Raw genomic sequence first — 21,633 nt, 5'->3', positions numbered from 1 at the left:
TTTCTTCATCCACTTTAATTTCCATTAATTTATCGTTTCTTTATTCCATTTATTAGGCGCAAGTAATTTCCCCTATGTTGTACTTGGTGTCAGTGTTTGCTGTTGGCTTCTTATGATATAAATTTTTTATGCACTTCACTAAAGGTTCGCTTTATATAGATTTCAACATGTGCACTGAATCTGTGTAATTATTTTCCCCTCCTTTCATGTGGTGAAGCGCCTGGAGAAAAGAATGAATTGACCACTTGCGGAACGCGCCACGTAAGACGGTAGAAGAAGAAGAAGAAGAAGCACCGCTCTGCGGCTGCCATGGATCCTACGACGGACGCGACTTCGAAAATCCAGAAATCCAGCTCCTCCCGGCGCCGTCGCGTGTCCAGGGCATCGGCCGCTTCTTCGGTGGCGGACGCCGAGGCGCCGGCCGAGGAGTCGAGCCGGCAGACTGGAAACCGGAGCCGTAGAAAAAAAGCGAAGGGAAAGCTTCGCTCCCGCAGGCTTCCGTCGTCGAAGGGCGTCGCAGAGAGCCCGACTGCGGAAGAAGGTGAGCGAATGACGGCCTTGAACGCACGAGTCTCGCCGCTTTTGAGACCGATCGAAACGTACTGGTGGCAGCTAGCCGGGAGGCCCACGCGTTTTCTTTGACAGGTGAGAACTTAAGCCTATCCAGATGTCCGGAGTGATGATCGAGTGATTGGTGAAAAGGGTCAAAAATATTAAAAGATATAAAAAAGTAAATGTTACTTCAAGTAAGCTGAAGTTAGAAAAATAAAGGGTGTGCAGAAATAATTCTGATGTAGGCGACGTGGCGACAGTGAGGCTTAACGACCCCAACAAGGACATACCCTGAGCGGTTGAATCAATAGTACAGAGGGCCGGTTGAAAAGGGAAAGAACCACCTTGATTTCAAGAAAAGAACCTCAGTTTTTTATATTCCAGGAGACAAACAGCAGGCTTACAGGCATAGGCAATGATTACGCCCTATGCGGCATACATGCCATTAGGCTGCGCCGCCTTCAGTATCAGCTGTAGTCGTAATGAAGTAGGTTATGCCGTTTCTTCGCCGCAGCACAAAAGAAATAAATGGTGCCATCGCCGTGATACTAACGTCATCACCGTCGTTAACTTTGTGCTGCTCCCGCAACATGCGGGCTCGCACCACACGCACGGAGTTGCTTGACGCGCACAAAAAAAAAAAAATGCAGAAACTCTACAGGACATGTCCAAGTATGCATAAGTATACATAAGCATACCCTCCAATTTCAGTTGGCCCACCCCCAATCTCTCGTTGGCGCACCCCCATATTTCAAGTTGGCCCGCCACCAAACTTAATTTGGCCCACATCCAAACTTCAAGTTCGCCAATGCCCAAATTTAAATTGGCCAACCCCCAAATTTCAAGTTGACCCAACGCCAAATTTTAAATTGACGCATCCCGAAATTTCAGTTGGCCCGCTCCTCCTATAAGCCTACCAAAGTATCTTCTACAGAGCCCTACGTATCTCTATGGGAATTCTCTTTGTTTTCTCTTTAATTTGTTCGTTATCACTTAGAACGTACCAATCATCTACATTTACACTAGTATAACAACTAAATATCTTGGCAAACTACGCACTTTTTGTGCAAACGCAAGGCATTACAGTTTTTGTGTGACGGGGCTGGCGTACTCGCCAAAGAATGCGTATGCATTAAAAGATATTCCATCTCGTAGCGCTTTGCAGAATCTCAGGCGAGGCTGGATAGCTAGCTGGCTGCAAAACTTTTCGCATTGCATTGATTCCCACAGCGCGGGGGATTTGCATATTTTAATGCGAATGCATTGCATGCCCCATCACGCGAAATTCCGCCCTGGTTGGTGGCATGACCGAAATATGGTACCAAAAATGGCCCAAGGCAGAAACAGCAAAAATGCGCCACAGAATACACGGACTGACGTCAGATTCCTCAGGAAGGTTCCTGTAACCAACGTAAGTTGATGTCCTTGAAAAGAAAATTTGGTACATTTAGATCTGGGTGGGAATTGCAGCGGGGTCTCCCGGGTGCGAGAAGAGCACGCTTACCCGACGCCACGACGGCTACACGGTTGTGGATGATTAAAGCTCTGCCTGGTGCGTGCGTTATTGCACTGGTCACGTCGCAGCCATCTAGCTAGCTAAAGTTGTGACCTTGCGCGTCCTTCGATCACTGGGCACGTGACGGCGCAGCCAATGGGGAGGAGGCGGCGGCACGCCATGAGTGTATGAAATGAGTGCAAAAAGAAAGCATTAAAAAGCAGTAAGGGGACATTCAACGCCGCTGAACGGTCCTTTGAGTTAGGAACCCCTCGCGGACAAGCGAGCGCGTTGAGGCGCTTGGCGCGCTTTGATCTGGCCTTACCGACGCGCAGTTAGAACACAAGCGAGAGCTTGCGCGCACAATAAACGTGCGGGCAAAACAGAAATTGGCTGATGTTTACCTCTTGTAAACCTAGTCATCACGAGAGAAAGGTCTGTTTGGCTTAGTTTTGCAAAGACTAAGCACGCAGTGTTTCATTAAAGTTCGTGCACAGTCTTTCACAGTCGTCTAGGTATATCAACTGGATTATTGTATTTAGTCTGTCGCTTGCGCTGAAGCGCACGCGCAGACGGCCCAGTCGACGCGCCATCCGTGGAGAGAGTGAGCGGCCAAGCGCTGGCGAAGCAGCCATTAAACCTCGCCTTGTCACGTGGTACCGTAGCGGCGAGGCTCCGAGCGAGCGCAACTACGACGCCTCTCCGCAACGGATCACATGGCGTGACGTCGCACTTACCACACTTACCACCGCTCTAGGTCATGGCGACGCGGCGAATGGCATTGCGAGACATGGCGTAGTAGAGTTTTCATTCTAAAAAAAAATGTCACCAAAGCGACTACAATGTTTCGCATTCTCAAACGTAAGCAACATTAAGTGTGTCTGCCGAATTTTCTTATGATTCATATATTTATAACTAGCCCTGGGAGCGTTAACGAGTTCTACTGAAGGCGTCGGTGACCGACATTCATCTACATGCGTCGCGTAGTCGGTGATCCTTGGAGTAGGCCAGTACCGAGTAAGCCGTCGTACACTGCCTCAAAGCACCAGGGCTGGCAGAGTCAATAACCTCGCTGTACTCGCAGTAATCAAGAAGAAAAGGCGGAATGGAGGAGCTCGGCTCGTAGCGACAAACATCAGAAGCAAACATGCAACGAAGCCGATGAAAGCACGGTAGAGAGAGTAAAATTATTTTCGAAAACGCCGGTACATGTTTCCTTAGGCACTGGATAAATTATCTGTTTCATTGAATGTTATACTTAACTAATGGTGAGGGTCGGTAATGTGAGACGTTCTTTTCTACATACTCGGTACTTGGCAGTGGTTTCCGGTGGTGCCTCATTTTGAGGCTGTTCAATAGAAGAAAAGAATACGGCTCCTTTCCACCCTGGTGTAAGTGGATGGGCAGCGAAGCTGCTGCCGACTTTGGACAAGCGCAATTGACGTTAGAGAAGTACCGCCACCCCAACTAACGTTAGACGACGTGAGACAAGCCCTACCAGCACATGCGACGCACGTCCCGCACGCACACGCGTGTAAGAAGTGCAGCGTATACGTCCTCGACCTTCTAAGCCCTCCGCCAAGCGCAACATTGAACTAATTGAACTTTTCAAAGTAAATTACGCCTTCAAAGTAAATTGCGCCAGGGAATTCGTAAAGTACGTGCGACTTACACACAAGCTGCAATTGTAATTCGAATGTAGTGCGACAAAACTGTTTCTTGCGCGGTAACTCGAGTCCTTTTCCAGCTGCCGTTCGAGGTCTGTGTGAGTGGCCGCGGCTGTTAGGTAGCCCTACTGTTTTTTGGAGGAGCACGAGCCCGCGAAAAACCCCGACCAACTAGAGGCTTACAGCTTTGCTGTAAAACATAGTGCGTTCAATGGTGGAACTGAACATGGGTAACCCCGCACAAAAACACGATGGCCACAAACGCGTGCATAACACTTTCGTGCTGACGCACGAAAGTAGCGCACTGAGATGTTGGCGCGTGCGCCGCGTTACGTTGCAACGAGTTGCTTGCAACCGTTCTCGTTGCACAAACATTTTGTCCTTCTGGTAACACTTAGCAGAACCCGAAATTATTGTGAATAGCTAGCATTCTTACAAATTATTTGACATAACATTGGTTCCCACAGTGCGTTGGACTCGCACAATTTTTTTTTGCGACACTTTTGCAGCTTGCAATGTGCGCCCCTTCCTGCACACCCTTTATATATATATATATATATATATATATATATATATATATATATATATATATAGCGGTGTAGTTTTGGACGCCTGGGATATGCCCACGCGTAGCTCATGAGGGGCTTAAAATTTCACGTATGGACGCCGAGGGAATTACCGAGGTGGGCCGTATACTACTTATTCCCCTCTTCCTTGGCGCCTAGTGGCACACAACAGGCCTTACAGGCCAGATGATTGCTCCTAAGGCCACATACAGCGTCACGCCGGTGGCTTAATGGATATTCCACACTGACCGCCGTAGTCGTGAGTGGCGCGGGCTAACTCTCCCAGAACCAAGCACATTTACACAAATGACCTAGTGAACATAGGGACAGCCACCACTGTACCTTATTTGGCAGACCATCGCACGCATCTTGCATAAGTTGTGGGTTTGACAGGCATCGGTGGCAAAGCTGAGAAGTCACATTTATTTTCATTTTGCTTTATTAGTTAGGACTACCGCATTAGAATATTGTTGGATATTTATTTTTCTCGAAAAATTTTGTCCGAAATGAGCTATCGACCTATATACGTAAAGAAAGCTAGCACAGGTACCACACTAATTGAGTTGCTCCGTTGCGCCTACCGTAATGCCAGTCTGGAGGCTATCAAGACTGGCCTGAGAAATGCCGCATATCTAACGCTCTCGACGGCGCCTAGGGTTGACGTCATGTGGGGGGCCGAGGACGTCTGCGAAGTATCTGACAAGAACGAGTTTTTTTTTTTTTTTTGCAATGTTGGCGAAGATGCAGCTTATTGAAGAGCGTGATTGTGTAGTCGTACTTACGGTAAATAAAGGTATGTCGTGCTCGAAGTTTTTCGTTTGACGTAAAAGATGTAGGTCCACCTATAGGTATATTCGAATTATTCTTTTTTATATGTCGGCGAGCTCGTGTTTCTACGAGGAGCCGGCTATATTTCTACGACGAGACGGCTATATTTAAATATAGCCGTCTTGAAGTAAATGGACTATTCCTTCGGACACATGCTGTCGGTGGTGAGGACTACGGGGTGAATGGTGATATGTGGTAAGTAGAAGCCCATTAAGCACCCTTTAATCTCTTAGCTTCAAGGAGCTCATCGTAGTTGCGAAATACAACCGAGATCTCCGCACGAGCCATACGAACTTTTGGATCTGGAAAAATGAGATTACCCGCGGTGCTGTGGCACGATGAATTTCGGCTATCAGAGCGCGCGAAACCGAAAATGAGAGGGCGCAGCGAGCACAAAGACGCGCCGAGCCGACATTCTGCTTACGTCACCCAGCAGCGGGCAGCCAGCGCGCTGCGACAGCCAGGAGCACGAAGTCGCGCGACGTAAGCAGAACGTCGCATTGAGGGGCGTAGCTTGGGGCTCAGTGCGCCCTCTCAGTTTCGGATTCGTGCGCTCTGATAGCTGAAATTCGTCATGCCACAGTTTCGCGGGCAAACGCATTTTTTCAGACCGGAAAGTTGATATGGCATGTACGGAGAGCCCGCATTAATTTGCCAATTAAGTATGGAAGTTGGTCAATAAATGTTTGTTAATTAGCGACTAATTAAAGCGTATCATCCGTCACTCAGTGGTCGCCGCCACTGATGGCCTATCTCCGAAGGAAGCCTCTTTTTTTCAAAGGGGCTATTTTTAAATATTACTAGAAGCCGTCGTAAACACGGGGAATGCGGGAGATGGAAATTTGTCGAAACGTTGGCTCGAAGACAACGTTGGCCCTGCTTTCACCTTGTTCTCGATTTGCTCATCGTCTAGAAGTCTTCGTAGAAACACGCGGTATAGGTGTCGGTTCATCTTCGAATAATTGCGGTATATCGCTAAAATTTCACTGCTCACCTAAAGGGGATTCTGATATTCAATGAATGAAAAAAAAATGCTATTTGACCTAGGCCCCTTTCCTGGGTCCTTCAATATTTCTAGGCATCTCATGGTTCGGCCAGACCATTACTTTTCGAAGGAGGAACATTCGACCTGTCACGTGACTGCCATAATGACCATGCACGTCGCGTGGCCGTCCTCGTAGGACTCCCGAGCCCCGTGCAGACCAACACAGCTGGAGGTGCCAAGGAGGCCAGTCAGGGTAAAGAGGACACTCACACAGGACGAGAGGGCTTGGGAGCGCCCTTGCACGGCACACAGACGGCCTGGACTATGCCAGCTGACCATGGTGCTGTGGCCGACCATGCCTCGAGTAACTCGTCATCGTTGCCGGCCGTACCCTTCAATCTACCGCCAAAGGTTGCCGTGGATGAGGCCGCACCTCTTGTCCCTTCGGCAGCTGGGCAGAGCGACTCAACGACGCTCGTAACAACGTTACAAGAAAGCCAGAAGAGGTAATGCCCTACCGCACTTGCTGACAAGTCCACACCTGCGTCATACTTAAACCTTTAAGTGCCGTGCATGAATCTTACTCAGGTAATTTTTTTACGTCAAAGGAGCCATGGACGAGTCTTCTGGTCCACGTGTTTGTGCAACTCTTTCTAAGTGGCAGAAAAAGATTGGGCTCGCCCAAACCGTTTTGCCTTTCTGGCCTGTTTCGCGTTCGTCCTACTGAGGCTAAAAAGGGTGGCTACCCTACGCGTGTTGGCGCGCCCGTTGGCACACCGTGAGTCGTGGTATTTATATAATTCAGTCTTCAAGCTCTGGAGGTGATTTGATCCTGCATGAAAGTAATGACAGTGATGACAGTGTTTTCCGTGTTATAGACATATCCAGTGACTCTGGTGTATCCGACCAGACAACAGTTTTGATACGGCGTGGCAGTGAACGAAATTAGTTGGACGGAACCTACCGATAGCACTTCCTCGTTCTACTGTTCTGCATTTTCAGACATATTGTGAAATCACTACCCCAAGGTCAGATATTAGAATTTGCAAAAAAAAATATTGCTATCCAGATTTGAAAGAAAATATCCTTTTCTGAAAGCATTTTGGATAACCTGGCGGGAACTTGTGGGGTAAAGTATTTGAAGTATTTAGAAAGGCTAATACCTGTGTCACACGGGCGCATTTGGAAGGCCTTCCAGTCGACGGCCTTCGAAATGCCACAACTCTATCGACTCAAAGGAGTTGTCTGGCTGCTACACGGCACTTTCGAAAGGCCATTGAGTGGTTCATGCGTTTCTCGTAAAATTGTGTGGCGCTGCGGATCTTTACTTTCGTTTTCATGTCACGAAAAGTTAAGCAACATTAAAACCACTTAAAGGTACTATTATTTCTTTTATGTTTGTTTATACATTCAAATAAATGTTTATACATTGCTATACATATATGTTTAGTTTTTAAGTTGTTGAGTAGTGAAACTGCGGCAACGTTTGCGCCGCTGCATGTCGCTGTTGTCGAGAGTATGTGCAGTTCGCAATATCAAGTGGCAAAAATACTTTATTGAATAAATAATAAAACTCATATATAGTATTATTAGAGCATTTTGGTTTCATTTGTTCTTTCTAACCGATAGTACGAGCACACTGTGAACGAGAGGGTATGTTCGCACTGTTTCCGCTTCCGTTGCTGAAAGGCCATCGAGATTTCGATAGAGTTGTAAGGTGCTCCGTTGACTCGATAGACTATTGACTCGGCGGCCTTCGAAACCGCCCGTGTAGCAGCTCGAACTTGACCTTTGAGTCAACTGACTATCGGTTGGAAGGCCTTCCAAACGCCCGTGTGACACGGGTATAAGACTTGCCTTAACTTCTATATCGTTTGATATTTGTTGCTACATATTAGGCACGGTCTTCAACCTGCCGTACCGAATGCTCTATTCTCATGAGAACACAGAAGATAAAGCACTACGGCGTTTTTGAAGGCTTAGGAGCGAGAACGCAAAGCAATGCTGGGTCCTGGCGGCCTCCTCGTTGCCACTGAGGAACAGTTCCCATGTCTATCTTGAAGGAGACATAACATGGCAGGTGTTCCTCCCTTATTTTTCTGTCTCCATCTCTCCCCCACTCTCCTTGCCTCCCTTCTGCTGCTGTCTAGACGCAAAGACCCCCTCCCCCCCCCCCCCGACTGATCGCTTTTTTGATACAGGCGTTCAAGCGAAGCACTAAGTGGCCAGTTCGCTACGCGTAAAGCGAGACGAATATTCCTGCAAAAATATATCTGTTTAACGATAGGGTAGACAATGAATGAATCGACAAGCCGTGTTTTGTGTGTAGTAGGCAGTCTGGATGCTTCGCCTTCTATGGAAGAAGCAAGAAGAGAAATGGTTAATCAAAGCGAACAACTTGCTTTGAACTACCGCTTTGCGGTTGTGCGCTTTCCGGGTACCTTGTCCGAGAGAAAGGGCGCGTTCTCTAGGCGAGAGCTGCATAGCCCACGTACAGGACACGTTCTTCCGCCGAACGCCAACAAACCTCTTTGGCCCGCACGTGCTGTCGCACAGTTACCAGGTGAGGTCTAACTTTAGATAGTGTGGTTGGTAATGTCGCTGACTCGCGCTTGTCTCCTAGAGACGCCGTAATATCGAAGCACCCGATTTCCGTGGCGCCTGGGCTGATGGCGGCGAGGCGCGTTCGTCGGTCGATTCCGGTGCGCACCTCTTGTCGAGATGCGCCATTTCGTCTTACTACGCCACCACAGCGTCGTATATCAGTTGCGTGGTATTTAACTCAATGGTCGGAGGAGTATCTGGCCTCTGTGGGCTACGCAAGCGGAGAAGAAATTGTCAAGCCATCGTCATCAGTCTGGCGTTATTTCCTTGTCGTTATGCTGCCGTTGACACAACGGTGTCGCATTTCTTTTTTCATCCTGTCATCTTGGTCATACTGTCATCGTCGTAATCCACTCACCCCGGCCTACAGTCATCGTATCTCTATTCTCGTTGCGCCGTAGTAGCGCTGTCATGCCGTCAACGAAAATGTTGATATTTTGTGCCGCCATGACCAAACACCGTTATCGAAGAGAGGCGTAAACTTAGAAGGTAATGTTAGTGTGCTCACACGATTTCTACGGTCCGCACGAGCTATTCGCCGATTTTGACGGTCTTGTTGGATGGTTTCCGGCACTATTCTTTTAAATGTTATTCAGTGGTAAGTCCGCTGTGGCAGCGTAAGTATCATTAGGCGTGTGACTGAACTGGAGCTCCTTTTGAATTCCATTTGATGACCCAACTGCTTGTGTGCATTAGATACAGGCATAATACAAGAAACGGGTTTGCGGTACGAGAAGGAAAGAGAGCCGAAATGTGAAATATTTTTTTTTCTTACAGGGTAAATTAATCGGCAACGCATCAAAATGGCGCAATTCTGAAGATGTAGTTGCATACCGCAATAGGGCCACTGTCCACGCTTATACTTGAAGCGAACGCGAACGAAGATATTTGTACGAGGTCATCAAGTTAAGATTGTGGGTCTTGCCGCCATAAGCCATAACAAGGTTCCAGATTGCTAAGTATAGAAGTTGGACCTGCAGTCATTAGGAGTGCTGCTGCCTTTTGGTAACCAGAGGAGTTTGTGATTGTGATTAATGGTGTTTGGTTGTGTTAACAATTTAAAATACTGACGGTTTTTATACTCTTGAAGGCGGGAAGGTGTACAGTAACAACTCTATATAACAATGCTATAAGGGGAGCCGCAATTACTCCGTTATATCAGTTGCTATGTTATTACCGCTGTCTATAACCTCGCTGCCATAATTGTTCGCTGGAGGTTGTTTGGCGTTGTGATGAGTTAGCAACAACCCCCGACGCACCACGAGGGCTCGAATTTCGCTTTGCTGCTACGCGCCCTTCATTGACAGCGGACGGACGTGAGTTACATGAACACAGAAAAAAAAAAGCATGTTTCTTAAATTTTACATAACTTAAGAAACGCGCAACATCGTCGCTGACAAGCATAACGGCTGGCCATCATATCAGCCCATTGTCGCACATCTTGGACGCGCAGATGTCGTTTTATAGCGCAGCTCTTTAGGCGCCCCTTCCAGGAAATACTCTTTATAATTGAATAATTTATTTACGCCGTCAGGGCTCGGGGGCATTACAGAAATGAGTTGGTTGAGCAGGATGTAAATTACGAAATAATTAAAAAGTTACTTTCTAATCGTACATGTCTAGCTTATGGTAAATGAAAAAAAAATACCAGTGCGCACCAGGAAGGTAGTTTTACAATTATACATATTATCTGATATCGCAAATAATTAAAAAGGCACATAGCCAGTAATTCACAAATTCAGAGTGCACAACGAGTGTACTACCCTCTCTACCATTTTATCTATACTCCGTTCCATACATAGCAGTCAAAGCTGTGGAGTCTAGGAGGACTTCTTGTGGTGGCTTCGTTCGCACTTGAAGATAGTTCGATGTTTTTTTTTCACCGCACTTGTGAGCAACTGTTCTTTATACAGGCTCAGTATTGAAAGAAACAAGTTTTATTCTTCAGAAACAAACACACTGTGGTATACGGCTGCTAGGGCGTTGTTTCAGATCATTTTATTTTTGTTACTCTTTTCTGGCTTTTCATTTGCAACCCGTCGCGAGGAGCCACACGGGCATGCTCGTGCGAGCGAACGCTATTGGCGCGCAGCGAAGCATGAGCGGAACGCGCTGAGTGATAACTTTTCTTGACCGAACCTCTTGCGCAGCTTCCACAGCGTTGACTGATATGTGCGGAAAAGAGGATAGCTTGCCTCTGGACTTTCACCTTAGTAGAAAGGTTATCGCTGCAATTTCTGCAATGCTTTTGCGGGGGCACGGATTATTGCACACTGCCAAGAGGCTAATGTGGTCACGTCCAGGGAGTTCCAGAGGGCATTGTGCACATTCGACGCCGTACAAATGTCCAAGTGAGTTTCTCGAGTCGTCTTTCTTCTCTGCCGCGTTCCTGTCGTGTATACACACGCTCTGAACCGCCCCCCAAAGCGCAATGCCAGACAGCAGGAGCAGCAGGAGCAGCAGCAGCAGTGGGAAAGTCGAAAAGCAGGAAGAGGCAAAGAAATCTTCGTTTCAAAATATTCTACGGAAGCTTCGTGGGAGCCGTTATCTCGGCCAGTCATCTCTCCGGAACGCCGACGAGCTGTCTGGGCAGGTGTCAAGCAAAATCGTCGATTCATTGCCAGTAGAGCAAGTAGCTGACCGTCTTCGAGATAACGCTGATGCATAAGCGCACTCCTTTCCATGCACCGAGGTGAAGCGGTCATCTCAGTGTGTGCTTCTTTTTATTGTTTTATTTAGTTGTGCGTCATCGCATACGTCATAGCGGGAATTCCGAATCCCTTAAGGTCTATATGCCATGTGACGGCGAAAGAAAAGGAAATTGAACGAAATGTTCACAATTCCTCGGCACGCTCTTCAGTGAACCTCATTGACGCCGACATAGGGCACTGGGGATGCAGCCTTTGATGCTGATCCCAGCATAGTACAGGATGTAGAAGTGATAGGTCCGGTAAAGTGCAGTGATCATAGGTTAGTGAGGGCTATGATTCACTTCAATTTGAAGAGAGAAAGAGAGTTGAAGAGAGTTGGTAAAGAAGAAAAAGGTCGACCAAAAGGCAGTAAGGGTAAAATCAGACAAATTCAGGCTGGTACTTGCAAACAAATATGCAGCCTTAGAAGAGAGAGATGATGATGACATAGAGCTAATGAATCAAACCGTAACTACGTTGGCTTCAGAGGCAGCAATTGAAGTAGGAGGCAAGGCACCAAGGCAACTAGGAGGCAAGCTCTCTCAAGTTACAAAGGACCTAATAAAGAAATGAGAAAAAATGAAAGTATCCAACTCAAGAGATAAGTTAGAATTCGCGGAACTGTCAGAACTGATCAACAAGGCGAAAATAAGTGATGTTCGAAACTATAACACCAGAAAGACTGAAGAAGCCGTAAAAAATGGACGCAGCCTGAAATCAGTGAGAAACGAACGTGGCATAGGACAAACGAAGATGTATGCACTGAAAGATAAGTAGGGTAAAATCATCACCAATCTCGAAGATATAGTAAAAGCAGTGGAAGAATTCGATAGTGACCTGTACAGTACCCAGAGGAGTCAGGATACCTCGATTAGAAACAGTAATGAACAGGATACAGAAACTCCTCCTATAACTAGCGATGAGGTCAGAAGAGCCTTGCAAGACATTAACGAGGAAGAGCGGCAGGAGAAGATGGAATAACAGTCTATTTAATCAAAGATGGAGGAGACATAATGCTTGGAAAGGTGGCGGCTCCTTATACGAAGTGTCTATCGACTGCAAGGGTCTCAGAAATCTAGAAGAATGCAAACATTATACTAATCCACAAAAATGGAGACGTTAAAGAATTGAAAAATTATAGGCCCATTAGCTTACTCCCAGTATTATATAAAATATTTACCAAAATAACCTCCAATAGAATAAGGGCAAACCTGGACTTTAGCCAACCAAGGGAACAGGTTGGCCTCAGGAAGGGATACTGTACAATGGATCACATCCAAGTCATTCATCAGCCCAGTCAAAAAATCCGACAGAGCGATCTTGTTGGACCCACAGAGTTCTTGAGGGTCCGATAGGATTTCTTGTTTGCGCCCTTCCAACACCGATAAGAATCCTGATGGTCCCTCAGTACAGACTGTGGGAACGCTTCCCACACCAACAAGATTCTTGAAGGGCCCCCAGGACGCTCTATGGGCACGCTTCCCACACCAATGAGATTCTTGAAGGTACCTCAAACCTGCTGTAGGCGAGCCTCCTACTGCAATATGCTTGTTGGATTTCCCTCAAAGCTTTTATCGGCGCGCTTCCCACACCAATAAGATTCATGAAGGTCCCTCAAGATAGCGACCCTTCAACGAAATACGATTTTTGAATATGTTGCTTCAAGACCCCTTCCAACAGCAATACGATTGCGGAATCATACATGTGCGTCGTGTGTGCTGAGAACTTTTGGGCTTCTTAAATACGTTTGACAAACAAACTAGTAGGCAGACCACTTAATATACAGTCATATTAGGCCGACAACGACGTGACTGACGAAACGCGAGTCCTCGCAGTGTGCGATCGAGCTTCAGCGAACTTCCATGCAATGCCGGCAAAACTGCCGATCGACTGCGTACCAGCTAGCTTGATATCAGCGCCGTTCATCGACAGCGCGATTTCCACGCCTCCGCGTATATGTATACGTTCTCGTTCTTCGAAAAAATTGAACCATTCTTCGATAGTTGAAACGCACAAACTTCTGTCAGCGCTTTTTACGTTCAGCGAAGGATATATATGCAGCGCAGTCAATCAGTTCGTATATATGCATACGTGCACGTCATCAGCGTATTTGAACTGACAAGTGCTTTTATTGCGATTCATATTCAACTGTAGCGATTAGAAATAGACCACCTTTCCCTTCGCACAGTGCAAGCGGGAAGCGGCGACACGGCGCGGTGCCTGTGCCGCTGTTACGCGAAAGACGTGAAAGCTGCCGGCACGTACATGTATGTACTACGTCGCACTCGATCGCCGCGGCGCTTCGCTGAATGAAATGTGGCTGTGTAGACGGCTGTATTTGTACGCACTGTTATGCTGACACACATAGCTTTTCAGATGCCGTGGTTGCTTTTTATTATACGCCAAACGATCAAGCGACGGCCATTTGACACAGCAGCCTGGCTCGGCCAAAATGAGTGCGCTCGCGAAAACCATTTTGATCTGAGTGTGAAAATTCGACTTGATCGATCACGCAATTCTGCGGCGCAGGGCTACTACAGATGACACTGTTGTGATATTTATCGCACGTTATCGCGCAAGAAACTGGCGTGAACGACCTTCTTTAATTCGCGCGTTTGCTTGCATGCACTCTCCGATTGCGCTGCTGATGTGTTGACATCTCAGCGGCCGCCAAATGCTCGAGGTAGCTCCGACATTTCCTTAGCGCACTGCTCGAAAGATTACCGCGATTATCGTACCTTTCCGGTATTGTGCGAGCGCAGTACAACCCTTTAGCCTCATAATCAGCCTTTTCCAACTAAACAGTTTTATTGATGTTATTCGGTGTTCATGCAGTCTTTAGCTTGCCTTGTGTCTTCGTGTTACTTTTTTTGCGATCTTTAGCAACCATGCAACCCATCTATGTGTACTGCAGCACCAAGACCTCTCCAGGCCATCTCCATAACACCCATCTTGAACCAGCCTAAGCAAGAAAATGATTTTTTGAGTTTGCAAATATTTATACGTCATGCACCTTACACATAGCAAACATTGTCAGAAAGACTGGCCATTGTCTTCATGATCGAATAAAAGAACTACACGATCAAGTGTGTGCATGGAGGCAGATTGTCAGCACATTGCAGCAAGTGTGTGCCTCCATTAGTAAAAGAATGCACTATTGAGAGCAAACAGATAGATCTCCTAATGTGAGGATTCATAATGCTAAAAAGATATCCCACTCACGAAATGTCGATGTCAGCAGTATCAATTGCTTTATTAGAATAATTATGATTTCTTAGCCATCAGCGTGATAGTTTGCTTGTGGAGACCTAATATATTTTACCAAATTTATATTAGTGCAGTGCCTCATGACTTCTGCCTGTTCACCTCACTGTTTTCCATGCTGTACAGTGACTTATGCCTTATCACTAGGCATGCCAATACGTACCTCGTACGTGGTAGAAAGACTACCCAGCAGTGTTACTAACAAGTTAAGATCTTTGTATTATACAGCTGCTTTGCATACTGCACTACCAAAAAAATTCAACATTAGAGCACCACACTCTTCTCAGCTTTGTTTTCCTTGCAGCTACTAACAAACATCTAAGCAACAGACCATGGAGCCATGGAACACGGCTAAAGTTTAACTGTCTATTTACTGAGCGACAGAGAAATCAAGAAAATAATCATTAAAACCTTACTGCTCAAATCGTTTGCATTGCTCTTCAGAGTGCTACTATACTGCTGCTACTGCTGCTCTATGCTAAGTTCGCACACTATTGAACAGTGTGCTTGAATGCTTGAGTGTGCTGCTTGAGCAGCTTGTGCTGCTCAGCTACCAGCTAACTGAAGAATTGCCATTTCAATTACCTTCTAGGTGTAGATTTCAATCGCTATGCAATGCCTGAAAATCAAACCAAATGTTCAAAACTAGGCCAGCAGTGTCGAAGAGCTCATTATGAAAAATCAGTTTTATTTAGTTTTCAGCTTTATCCATACAGGAAGAAAAACTATGCAGATCCCACACACTGTGGGAATCAATGTAAGCAAAGCATTCTGAGCAGTTTGCTTTGATCAAAGATAACTAGCAGTGATGCTGACAGTGAATCTTTAATTCCTTCAATGTTTAATACATGAGAGTGGCGAGTTGACGTTAGACGTTGAGTTGCCTGCACCACTGGTGTTTGTGTAGTAGACAAAACACACAGCGGAAGGTGTTTACTTGAGATGGTGTTTCGCGCCATACTACATAACCTCCGAGAGGATTGAACACATTCATTGCCTCAGATAGCACATCACATCATGGCAGAAGTATTAAACTTTATTTAAAGTGTGGGGCTGTACATGCCAAAACCGCAATCAAATTATGAGGCACACGGTAGTGTCGGACTCTGGATTAATTTTGATGCCGTGGTATTCTTTAATGTGTCCTTAAATCTAAGTGCACGAGCAGTTTTTATTTTGCCCTCGTTGAAATGCGCCTACCGCAGTCGGGATCAAACCCATGACTTCAAGCAATGCCATAGCCACAAAGCTACCACGGCGGAGGCTGAAGTGTTGACGTGTGACCACTTCCGTAGTGTCGTCTTGACCCTATGGTGCACTTCATTGTGGCTGTGCTTTTGCACACCCTGCGTAAGTTGCCCAATTCACAAATTTGCATGGTGTTTATTTTTCAGAAGTACCAGAAACGTACTGTACTGTACCTTGAACTTAAATTTATTCTGTTTGCCTGCAACCACTGTCTACAGTAGCAGCATTTCCTTGCCTTCTCATGTCACCTTTTCCCTATCGCCCATCCCCTTGTACGGGAACTGCAAGTGAAGAGTGGCAAGGCTGCTGTTCACTCGTTTTGTGACTGCATCGATTCTACCCATTCTCTGCCCTCTTTCTCCCTCCTCTCCACAATTCTATCTAGCTTCCCTCTGGGCTAGCATGTTAGTAGAAAGCTAAGCGCTGTAATTTCTGCAATGCTTTTGCAGGGGGGGGGGGCACAGATAATTACACCTACCAAGAGGTTAATGCGGCGACACCCAGGAAGCTCCAAATGGCATTGTGCACATTCAGTGCGGTGCGGTACAAACAAGTTTCTCACATCTCGTTTCTTCTCTGCCACACTTCTTCCATGTATATGTACACGCTCTGAACCAGCGCCCTGACACGGTATGCCAGACAACACCAGCTACAGCAGCAGCAGCTATGGGAAAGTCGAAGAAAGGGGCAAAGAACACTTCATTTCAATATTATCCAGATCCCACGCACTGTCGGAATTTATGTAAGCGAAGGTTTCTGTCTTGGTTGCTTTGACTGTAGATAATTAGCAGTGATGTTCATGCCGAAAGCTTAATTTCTTCAACGTTTAGTATAACACGAGAGTGGCGAGTTGGTGTTAAACGCTACCTTGCAAGCACCACTGCTGTTTGTTTAGTACAAAGAACACATTGCGAGAGACATTTGCTTAAGGCGTTGTTAAGAGCCATATTTCATCTCTGAATTGATTATGGGGCTGTACATGCCAAAACTACAATCGGATTGAGGCATGCCGTAGTGGCAAACTCCTGATTAATTTTGACACTGTAGTACTCTTTAGCGTGTCCTAAATTTTAGTGAAATGGGGCTGCCATGGTTGGGATCACATCCACGACCTCGAGCAATGCCATAGCCACAAAGCTACCGCGGCAGGCACAGAAGTGTTGATTTCACAGTCAACTGCTTTCGTAGTGTCGCCTGGAGCCCGAGTTGTGCTTTAATTAATGCAGCTTTGCTTCTGCAAGCATAGCGTAATTTATCCGCTTGACATATTTGCATGGTGATTATCTTTCAGAAATAGCAGGAAGGTACTGTGCCGTACCTTAAACTTAAGCTTATCCAGTTTCCCCGCAACCGCTGTCGCATAGCAAAAGGCTTACCTTGCCTTCTCGCGTCCCTTTCCCCCGATCTCGCTTGTATGGAAACTGCCTCGTCTCCTATGTATTAAACTTGAGTTGGATTATGGGGCTGTACGTGCCAAAACCACAGTCGGATTGAGGCATCCCATAGTGGCAAACTCCAGATTAATTTTGACACTGTGGTACTCTTTAGCGTGTCCTAAATTTTAGTGAAATGGGGCTGCCACAGTTGGGATCACACCCACGACCTCGAGCAATGCCATAGCCACAAAGCTACCGTGGCAGGCACAGAAGTGTTGATTTCACAGTCAACTGCTTTCGTAGTGTCGCCTGGAGCCCGAGTTGTGCTTTAATTAATGCAGCTTTGCTTCTGCAAGCCTTGCGTAATTTATCCGCTTGACATATATGCATGGTAATTATCTTTCAGAAATTGCAGGAAGGTACTGTTGATGATGATGCGTGGTGTTTTATCCGCAGAGTATAATCCGCAGAGCATAATAAGTCTCTCTATATGGCTTTCATAGATTACGAAAAGGCATTTGATTCAATAGATACCAACAGTCATAGCGGCATTACGTATTCAAGGAGTACAGAACGCTTACGTAAATACCTTGGAAAATATCTACAGAGGTTCTACAGCTACTTTAATTCTACACAACCTGTCCAATGCTATTCACTGCGTGTTTGGAAGTAGTATTCAATCTATTAAACTGGGAAGGCTTAGGAGTAAAGCTCGATGGCGAATATCTCAGCAACCTTCGGTTCGCCAATGACATTGTTCTATTCAGCAACAATGCAGACGAACAACAACAAATGATTGAGGACCTTAACAGAGACAGTGTAAGAGATGGGGTTGAACAGTAATATGCGGAAGAGAAAGATAATGATAAATAACCGGGCAAGGGAACAAGAATTCAGGATCGCCAGTCAGCCTCTAGAGTCCGTGAAGGAGTACGTTTACTTTGGTCAATTAATCACAAGGAACCCTGACCATGAGAAGGAAATTCACAAAAGAATAAAAATGGGTTGGAGTGCATACGGCAGACATTGTCAGCGCCTGACAGGAAGCTTACTATTATCACTGAAAAGGAAGGTGTACAATCAGTGCATTTTACCTGTGCTGATATACGGGGCCGAGACTTGGAGACTGACAAAGAAGCTTGAGAACAAGACAAGGACCGCGCAAAGAGCGATAGAACGAAAAATGCTAAGCATAACGTTGAGACAGAAAGAGAGCGGTTTGGATCAAAGAGCGAATAGGTGTAGCCGATATTCTAATTGACATTAAGAGAAAAAAATGGAGCAGGGCAGGTCATGTAATGCGCCAGTTAGATAACCGTTGGACCATTAGGGTTACAGAATGGGTACCAAGAGAAGGGAAACGCAATCGAGGATGATGGAAGACTAGGTGGAGCGATGAAATAGGGAAATTCGCGGGCGCTGGTTGGAATCGGTTGGCACAGGACAGGGGTAATTGGAGAAAGCAAGGAGAGGCCTTCGTCCTGGAGTGGACATAAAAGAGAAGGAAGAAGAAGAAGAAGAAGAAGAAGATGATGATGATGATGATGATGATGTGGTAAGGTTTAGTTACCCAACTGTTTAATTATTGGCTGATGACTCCAAGTGTGATGGTACTCTTCAATGAACCTCTTTAAAGCAAACTTGGTTAACTAGGTGCTTGCCAGTGGGTATGGCCGCTCCAAAATTACAAAAAAAAGATCAATGAAATTTTAGACGCTTGGTGGAATTGAAGCCACGCCACATGCATTACCTATGGCGGCGCCGCTAGGTGAGTCGCAAGCGCGAGAGAGGAGCCCGGCTGCATACATTTCGGCGTTGGCAATATGTTGTGTCGCTACACTGTTTCAATGCTAATCGTATCGGCCTTCATCGTGGGATAAACTCTGCCATAATTTGTTTCTTTTTGGCTGCTTTCAGTCAACGAAGTTTTTGTTGCTCCTGCTTACAGCGCTTCGAAACCAGCCGGCTTGATTGCTCCTTCCAATTATTCTACAATCTCCTACCTCTACGAATCTGCTGCTACTAATCTTCTACATCTACAAGCGTCTGGAGAAATTGGCATTTTTTTGTGTGATTTCGCAGTAGGTGTGATCGCTTGCAGTTTCTGTGCACTCAGCCCCAGCTGTCACCTACCGTATCAGGGCGTAGGTGAATGGAATGTGCTCTAATGTGTCAGCATTCTTAGGGAATTTGACGCACTTTACGGGGGGCTATCTATGTTCGGATCTTTTTACGTTTCAATCCGTTTTCGCTTCAACCTGAGTCGCACTTTCAGCGTTCGCGGCCTCCGGCGTTCGCCGCCATAGAGTTTCATACAATAATTTCTAGAGGGAACTCTGGCGCTGCAGTCGTTGTACCACTATGAGAATGATGAGAAGTACATGGATTTGTCTGATCTTCGTGCTTGTGGCTTCAGACGTTCTTGTGGCTCTGCATATAACGCTATATAAATCTTATTGTCGTAAGTTTCAGCGCAATCTATACTCTTCGAAGCGCAGAAGACGCCGCGAACACGCATAATTACAGTTAATTGCAACGATTGAGCTTGTCCAGGTGGCCAAATCGAAACGCGCCAAGCGTCTCAAGCGCACACCCGCGATAAATTCATAAGGGCGTTTCATTCGCTTGTCGATACATGTGTTCGTGGCTTAATGGTTTCAATATCAGGCTTCTGTGGTAGAGTTCTTGTGTTCGAATTCTGCCGTCGGACAATTTTAATCATATTTATGTAATTGTTTATTATGCAGTAACATTGTTCAAAATAACGAGTTTACAAAATCACAAAGCCATTTGAAGCCAAAAGGAAGAAGTTTAGGGAAATCCATGTACTTTGCATGCTGGTACAGCCGCTCCCATGCAGCTGCCATAACCACTAGCGCCAGAGTTCCCTCTAGTAATTATTGTATGAAACTCTATGCCTCTCGTCTCGGAGCCCATGAGTGGACTTCTCGGCAGTGCCACTAGATGGCGCAGCGTGTCCAGAAAGACGCCCAAGAGAGGAGCGGGGCTGCCGCATGACGCGTTACTTAGCGTTCGCACGCATCGGCGCGCCTAGAATCTCGGGGGCCACGCGCAGGCTTCGCGACGGCGGCGCTAGATGGCACCACATGTTCTCTTAGGGAAGCGAGAAAGAGGAATCCCACTGCAGTACACGCCTCACACTTAACCCGTCTCGACGGTGGCGATACGTCATGCCGCTATATTTATTCCATGCTAATCGCATTATTATTGACAGTCACTGTTAGACAGGTTCCGCCGCTATCTTTTCTTTTTGTTTTTTGAACAGGAGCGCTGACTGCTTCGGCACCTTTCAACCTACGGCCGCGCCGTCACACGCTATTCGTTCGAAGCCACGGCCGCCGATTGCCAGGGCCTTCGCGCCGTGCACAGAAATGGCGGTCCAAGACAGTTCCACCATTGCACATGGCTTTCAACGGCTGTACAGGGTACGAAATTTGGCTGCGCTTGTGCTCAAATCTTCAGAAAGTCGTACACTAGGACATCGAGAAATTATAAGACTCCCTGCGCACATACGTTACGTCGTGACCATGTCACTTCCACTTTGCAGATTTCGCTCAGTCCGTGTTGGTTTTAGTACGTTGCTCGTGCTTCTGTGTTTCCTGCGTAATTTTTGACAAAAACTAGATAACTTTGTGAATCACTCTGGCCACCACTGAATGCCATAAACCATTAATGTGAAAACTATTCCACAAAACAAAAGGAAAAAGCTTGATGCTCATAGTGTAGCGAAATGATTATTTACCGTTTCACCTGTACATGTAATGTCGGCTCATGAGCATCTCTAAAGCACGCATTACGTTTAATAGGGTAGCTCATCATATTCAACAGAGGAAATTTGTTCTATATTTGGCTTCCCGTTTCGTGGGTCACACGGGCATGTGTCCATTCTTAGCCAATCCTCTAGAATGCGTATGTGCCGCTGTGACCCAAGGTGAATTAAATTAAAAATTAAATTATAGGGTTTCACCTGCCAAAACCACGATATGATTATGAGGCGCGCATTAGCGGTGGACTCCGCACTGTAAACAAAAAAACACCCAGATGGGCATTTTTTGCTTGTCCTCTAGCGCATGCCCTTTTGTACATCTTTTTGCTCCCATTGAAAGGGCGTACGATAAAACTCCCATTGATGGGCATTATTTGGGCACACAACGGGGGTACCGTAATACGCCCACTTCAACCCCATTTGATTGGGAGGGAGGTACAATGGGAGTTTTGTGAAGGAATTAAAGGCATTTTAGTTTAGGTGCGGCAAGCACGTAGCGAAATGCTTGGTGGCGCGGGTCGCGCGCTTACGCAGCACCAGACGGAACACCGCAGGCCGAAATGTCGAACGC

At 46.3% G+C, this 21,633-nt stretch overlaps 1 protein-coding gene across 1 annotated transcript; it reads left to right on the top strand.

Moving 5' to 3' along the window:
* The first annotated feature begins 299 nt into the window (after positions 1 to 299).
* Positions 300 to 21,414, top strand: LOC142570672 (uncharacterized). The gene is made up of 4 exons (XM_075679025.1): positions 300 to 541; positions 6,290 to 6,599; positions 20,562 to 20,721; positions 21,403 to 21,414. The coding sequence occupies exons 1-4, from the start codon at positions 310 to 312 to the stop codon at positions 21,412 to 21,414; spliced, it is 714 nt and encodes a 237-aa protein (XP_075535140.1). The 5' UTR covers positions 300 to 309.
* Positions 21,415 to 21,633: the final 219 nt, after the last annotated feature.

The sequence above is a fragment of the Dermacentor variabilis genome, chromosome 2 (assembly GCF_050947875.1).
Source record: "Dermacentor variabilis isolate Ectoservices chromosome 2, ASM5094787v1, whole genome shotgun sequence".
NCBI classification, from domain to species: Eukaryota; Metazoa; Arthropoda; class Arachnida; order Ixodida; family Ixodidae; genus Dermacentor; species Dermacentor variabilis.
Note: the sequence above shows the minus strand (reverse complement) of the source record. Positions and strands in the feature narration are given on the sequence as shown.

Excerpts from the sequence above, each read along its gene's own strand:
- LOC142570672 (XM_075679025.1), top strand. The coding sequence starts at position 310 with ATGGATCCTACGACGGACGCGACTTCGAAAATCCAGAAATCCAGCTCC. Across the intron at positions 542-6,289 it reads GAGCCCGACTGCGGAAGAAG|GACTCCCGAGCCCCGTGCAG; the intron begins GTGAGCGAATGA and ends CCGTCCTCGTAG. Across the intron at positions 6,600-20,561 it reads TTACAAGAAAGCCAGAAGAG|GAGCGCTGACTGCTTCGGCA; the intron begins GTAATGCCCTAC and ends TTTTTTGAACAG.